This window comes from Microtus ochrogaster, linkage group LG8 (assembly GCF_000317375.1).
Source record: "Microtus ochrogaster isolate Prairie Vole_2 linkage group LG8, MicOch1.0, whole genome shotgun sequence".
NCBI classification, from domain to species: Eukaryota; Metazoa; Chordata; class Mammalia; order Rodentia; family Cricetidae; genus Microtus; species Microtus ochrogaster.
The window spans coordinates 25,376,135-25,381,799 of NC_022033.1; the positions used below are offsets into that span (position 1 = coordinate 25,376,135).

A 5,665-nucleotide genomic window follows, 5' to 3' on the forward strand; every position below is an offset into this window, starting at 1 on the left:
ATAATACATTTATTTCATTTATTTATCCTTTTTTGAAACAGGGTCCCTCTACATAGCCCTGGTTGTCCTGGAACTCACTATGTAGACTAGGCTGGCCTTGAACTCATGGATATCCACCTGCCTCTGCTTCTGGGATTAAACTGCTTCATTGGCACAGTATCAATAAATAATTCTTTTGTTTGGTTTTGTTTTTGGGGTGGTGCCTCACTCTGTAGCTTTGGCTAGCCTGGAACAAGGTATTTAGACCAGGCTGACCTCCAGCTCATAGAGTTGTCTGTCTCTTTCTCCGGAGTGCTGGGGTCAGTGAGTAATTATTTTATTGAATGTACCTGAGCTCTTTTCTCGTAATGAAACTATCACAACCAGCGAAGCACGAGGTAGGAGCTAGCCTTAGGTCTCTCTCATGGGAGAGAAAACGCGCTCAGAGACAGTTAGGCCATTTTGTCAGAGTACACAGCTCAGAAGAAAAACCCAGAGGAGGCTTTATCTCTTTTGCTTGGAGACGACAAGGTTTTGCAGCAAAGCTTGTCCTTGAACTTTGTGATCCTCCTGCCTCCATCTCTGAATCCTGGGACCGCTGCTGGTCTGCCAGTGAAGAAGACTTTCTCCTCTCCCCGCACCTCACCAGCTCATGGTAGAGGGCCGGCGGAGCGCCCACAGTGATCCTCGAAGGCTGCCTAGGAGAGGAGGCTGGAAGGGCTAAGACAATTTTACAGTCGCATCTGTAATCTCCGAGGCCGGGAAGCAAGAGGTAGCCAAGTCTCTGTTATCTAGTGCGTTTGAAGCCAGCCTGGGATACACGAAACCCTGACTCAAAACCACAGCACATTCGTGGTGGGATGAAGGAGAAAGGTGGAGTAGCAGGGACCTCCTGCTCCTCTGCCAGCCGGGGGTTTGAGGAGGTCCCCGCACCGCTGGGGACAGGGCGGGCAGCAGCAACACTCTCTTTTCCCGCACCCCTTGGGACTTGGCTCAGCACAAGCGACAGAGGCGGGACGTTCCCACGTGGGGGTGGCGGGCAGAGGCGGGGCGAGCTCTGGTCCCCTCGGTCCAGTCTTCAATTCCCTGCCAGTCACTCAGCGGGGCAGCTCTGGGTCGCTCCGCTGCCTTCAGTCTGAAAGGTGAGTCCCACCCGAGGGAAGGGTCGTGGGAGTGAGATGTTCGCGGTGGCCATCCTGAGCCTTTGCCCCATCACCGCACACCCTCCCTTCCTGGGGTCCCCTCACTGTCCCGTTCTGATGCCAGAGACCTAGCCCCAGGCATTCCCTCTTTCCCGGGAAGTGGGGTCTCCTCTTCCCAGAAGACTGGCTGGCCCTTTCCCTAAATGTGTTGCCTAGTCCACTGGCTGAACTAGTTTGGTCCTTGGTCTCTGTTGCCGCCGGGATGCCAGACCCTACGTCCGAGTGATGGTAGGGCGCAGCCTGCCCCCTCCTCCTGCAGCAGAGCAGGCAGAACGCACGTAGGCAGTCAATTAAGGAGACCTGAAAGCAAGTCGCGGAGCATCTGCTCTGAGATCTGGGCCAGCTGCTCTGTGGGGAGGAGGCTCGGGACTTTCCTCTGGGGCAGACAATTTAGTGGGGCTCCCAACCTGGCTGATGTGAGACTGGCAGCAGAGCTCAGGCCCCACCCTCACCCCCAGACCCAAACCTTTCAGACCTTATCCAGAGGTTTGACCTCCTCCCGCTTCTCAAACGATGAATGGAGAACTTAAGAGGGCCCCAAAGATCTAGCGCCTCACCTCCACCCACTGCCACGTATCAGGCAAAGCTGAAGGGGGTCCCTTCCAACCCACCAGCAAAGCAGAATCTGGCGCCAGGGGCAGTCAGAGAGCCATGTGGTGCAGAACCGCCCCTGTCTCCCGCCCCACAGATGCTCTCCAGAGCTGCCTGGAGTCTGCTGATCAGGACCGGAGGACTGGGAACTCGAGGGGCACACAGCCCAAGAGGCACTGGTAAGGCTCAGACCCAGGTGTCAGCCCTGCTCCAGAACTGGTGAAGAGAGCCTTGTTAACTGCCTCCTATCTATCACATCCTGTGATCCTGCGCCTGGAGTCCTGGAACAAGTTCCTCCAGCAAACGGAGTCCACTGTGGAACAAGAGAGTAGACCCCTTCATCCCAGGTTTCCTTAGAGCCTAGTCCACAGCCTAGTCCTCTAAGACCTCTGATTCCCAAAGGGGAGGGTGCTGCAAGGATGGAGACCCTGAATGCTCCTTTCCAGACCTTGGTGCCAGGACTAGGCAGAAGAAGAGGTCTAAAGCAAGTGAGATTTTGGCCAGATAGCAGAAGGGATCTGCTGCTCAGGGGAGTAACGTCAAAGATAAGATTGGCTGATCCATTCCTGGGACCCCCGAGCTATGCTAATCACTTTAGATTTTGCAATAGCAGCCTGCAGCAGTGCTAGCATAGGCTGGCCTCGAATAGCTCTGCTTCTTTCCTAGATGAACAGCTGGAGCCCAGAGTGCTAGATACTAGATAGGGCTGCACCCAAGATTGGGTATGGTGGCTCACACCTCAATCCGGGTACTCAGGAGGCTGAGGGCTGCCACACATCCCAAAACAGTTTGGCTTACGGACTGATTCCCTGTCACAAACAAAAATGAAAACAGCAAAACTGGGCATGGCGGTTCATACAACCATAGCATATGAAAGACCAAGGCAGGCGGATCACTGTGGCTTAGAGACAAGACCAGCCTGGGCTATAGGGCAAGGCTGTCTCAAAACACCAAAACAGATGATAGATAGATAGATGATAGATAGATAGATAGATGATAGATAGATAGATAGATAGATAGATAGATAGATGATAGATAGATAGATGATAGATAGATAGATAGATGATAGATAGATAGATAGATAGATAGATAGATAGACAGACAGACAGGACTCAGAACCAAGACTTCTCTGATGCTATTCTCCTGCCTCTGGTGTCAATAATCAGGACAGCCTGTAGTGAGACCCTCCACTTTCTAGCCTTGCTCTGGGCAACCTGGCCATCTGCACAAAGCTGAGGCCTAGTCCCCAAGGAAAGTCTCTACAAGGCTCTTGATTCTTCATTATCCATTCTGGACCTATGATCACAGAACACTGCAGTGTGCCGGGCCTTTGGTGATTTAAAAAAATTTACTATTGTCAGTATGCATGGTGTATAGGGGTCATTTAAATTTATTTTTGTATGTATTTATTATTGGATGTATGCAAGATATATGGGGGCATGCTATACCATGCTTGTGGGGGTCAGAGGGCAGTTTTGTGGAATCTTCTCTCCTCCCACCTTTGTGAAGGTCCCAGGGATTGAACTCTGCTCGTCCTACCACTGCAACTACCCACCGAGTCATTGCCCAGGCCCTCTCCTTTCATCTTACCTTTTTGGACACGGGCTCTCCTGCACCAGCCTGGCCTGGAATTTGCTATGTCGCTGAGGATAGCCTTGAATTCTTAATCCTTCTGCCTCCACCTCCCAAAGGATGAGATGATAGGCATGTGCCACCATGCTTCATGGTGCTGGGAATCAAACGCTGGGAATCAAACCCAGGCCTTCTCACATTCCAAGACTTTCAGCATACTAGGCAAGGACTCTACCCACTGGGCTACGTTCTCAGCCCTTCTTCCCCCAGAGGACCTTTGATGCGTTATCTGGAAGCTTCCACGGAGGTGAGAGGCTTCTAGAGGAGGCTGTGCAGATGCAGTTGCATTCGGTGTGAGTTGTGTCAAGCTGTAGTACACACCCGGCTGTCTCTGAAGCCCCATGAGCACATGTAAAGTCACGCCACAGGGTGCTTTATAGTTTGCACGCTGTTTTCCCCTGGATCTCTGCTCCCTCTTTAAGCCCTTCCTCACCCCTAGCCTCTGCCTCAGTGGACCTCCTCTCGGGCCTACATCTTCCCAGAAAACGCAGGGTTTGCAGCAAAGAGGTGGCGACCTGTGCTCCTTGCCTGAAGGCTCAGTGTGCTCATCTGTCAAATGGAGATGACCACATCCATCCTCTAGCTCAGAGTGACATGTGGCCCGTGAGCCAGCTCACCTGAAAGCCTTCAACTGACACACAGTGAACAAGAAATGTACCACTTATAACTGAAGTCATGGTTAAAGATAGGTGGTTCTGTTGCAGCCTGGACACAGCTCCCTCCCTTGTACCTGCAGCTAGCAGCCAGCGGAGGATGAGCCCCTATGTGGACTGCTATGCCCAACGCTCCTATCCCATGCCTGATGAACCCTTCTGCACAGAGCTCACTGAGGAGCAGCGGGCCCTGAAGGAGAAGGAGAAGGGCAGCTGGGCCCAGCTGAGCCAAGCGGAGAAGGTGGCCTGTAAGTATTGGGCTAGGCGACTATCTGACCAAAGAGAAGGGGAAGGCACAGGGCGGGGGTGTGTGTGTGTGTGTGTGTGTGTGTGTGTGTGTGTGTGTGTGTCCAACTCACACTTTGTTCAGTGAAACCCCATGTCTGAAGCTCGTGACATTGGGGACATGAGGAGAGTCACTTGGGCTGATCTCACAGTGTAAGGCAGAATGTGTCTAAGGTGGGGTGTGTCCCAGGGGCTGCAGACCCAAAAGAGAAGAGGGTCCCCAGGAAATCTTTCTGGGGAAGAATAAGAGTGACATGGGGAAGGGGGTCACAGGGGCAGGTGTGGGGGTCCTTATGTCACTAAGTGGGGCACAGAGACCGCTGACGTAGTCAGGGAAGAAGGGAGGAGAGCTATGTGGCCCTGAGCTATCTGGAGCCTCTTGGCCTCCTTTCACAGCTGGGGTGCCGATGTCTCTTACTTCAGGGGGTACTTAATGGGCAGAAGGCAGCGTTGCTCACTCCCTCATGTTTTCTCTCACCGGGCATCTTACTGGCATCTACTACAAAGGCAGGCCCTGGCACGGGTGGGAAGAAGCTGCATCTTTGCCCTGCAAACTTAAATGCTTAGTGTTCTGCCTGGCTCCTTTTCCTTTCTTCCACACCCGCAACTCCCCTTCCAACTCCCTCCCCTTCTCCCCCACCTCCCTCTTCCTTCTTCTCTCTTCTCCTCCCTCCTTTCCCTTCTACTTATTCCACCCATCTCCCTTCTATATCAGAAAAGGAAGGCCCCTCTTTTATTCTTTACCCAAATGTCACCACATTAAGTATGCCCCTGTACCCACCATTAACTGGCCAACAGCTGGTCCCATAGTCATAGGAAACAGAAGCTCAGGGAGATGACATCACTGGCCAGGCCACACAACTTAGAGTTACTAGCCAGCAGTCAGGACTTGGACCCACACAGAAGACACCAGGGCCATACCACTGCCACACCACACTCTGGGAAGGCTGCTGGGTTACAGGAGGGAGCCAGAGCTCCCAGCAAGCACCAGCGGGCCCTGGACCTCTTGCCACTGGATCCCCCCTCCCTCACCTTCACCCCACCTCCTTCCTCCTCTCTGCTTCTGCCTGGGTGGAGAGTCACTGTGGCAGCCAAACTGCCCAGCCCAAGACGGTTCTGCCCAGGAGCCTGTGCCAGCGCTCATTTTCCCTCACATAGCCATCTCGGAGCTATTTAAGGTACAGAGACACAGTGTTCACATAGGCCACACTCTTAAGGAACTGCAAGAAGGGAGAGGGGCAGGGAAGCCGGGAAGTGGGGAGGGTAGAAAGAAAAAGGAGAAAAGGAAGCAGGAAAAAAAAAGAGGGCAAAGGGGGAAGGAAG

The 5,665-nt window shown here is 53.1% G+C and overlaps 1 protein-coding gene across 1 annotated transcript in view; it reads left to right on the top strand.

Annotated features, from left to right (window-relative positions):
• The first annotated feature begins 1,080 nt into the window (after nucleotides 1-1,080).
• The window catches only part of LOC101992436, a 12,283-nt gene continuing 7,698 nt past the window's right edge, over nucleotides 1,081-5,665 (top strand). Inside the window, exons 1-3 of the mRNA XM_005363205.2 lie at nucleotides 1,081-1,121; nucleotides 1,870-1,951; nucleotides 4,141-4,305. Of these exons, the coding sequence (XP_005363262.1) occupies nucleotides 1,870-1,951; nucleotides 4,141-4,305 (247 nt within the window). The 5' untranslated portion in view covers nucleotides 1,081-1,121. The remainder of the gene's footprint in view (nucleotides 1,122-1,869; nucleotides 1,952-4,140; nucleotides 4,306-5,665) is intronic.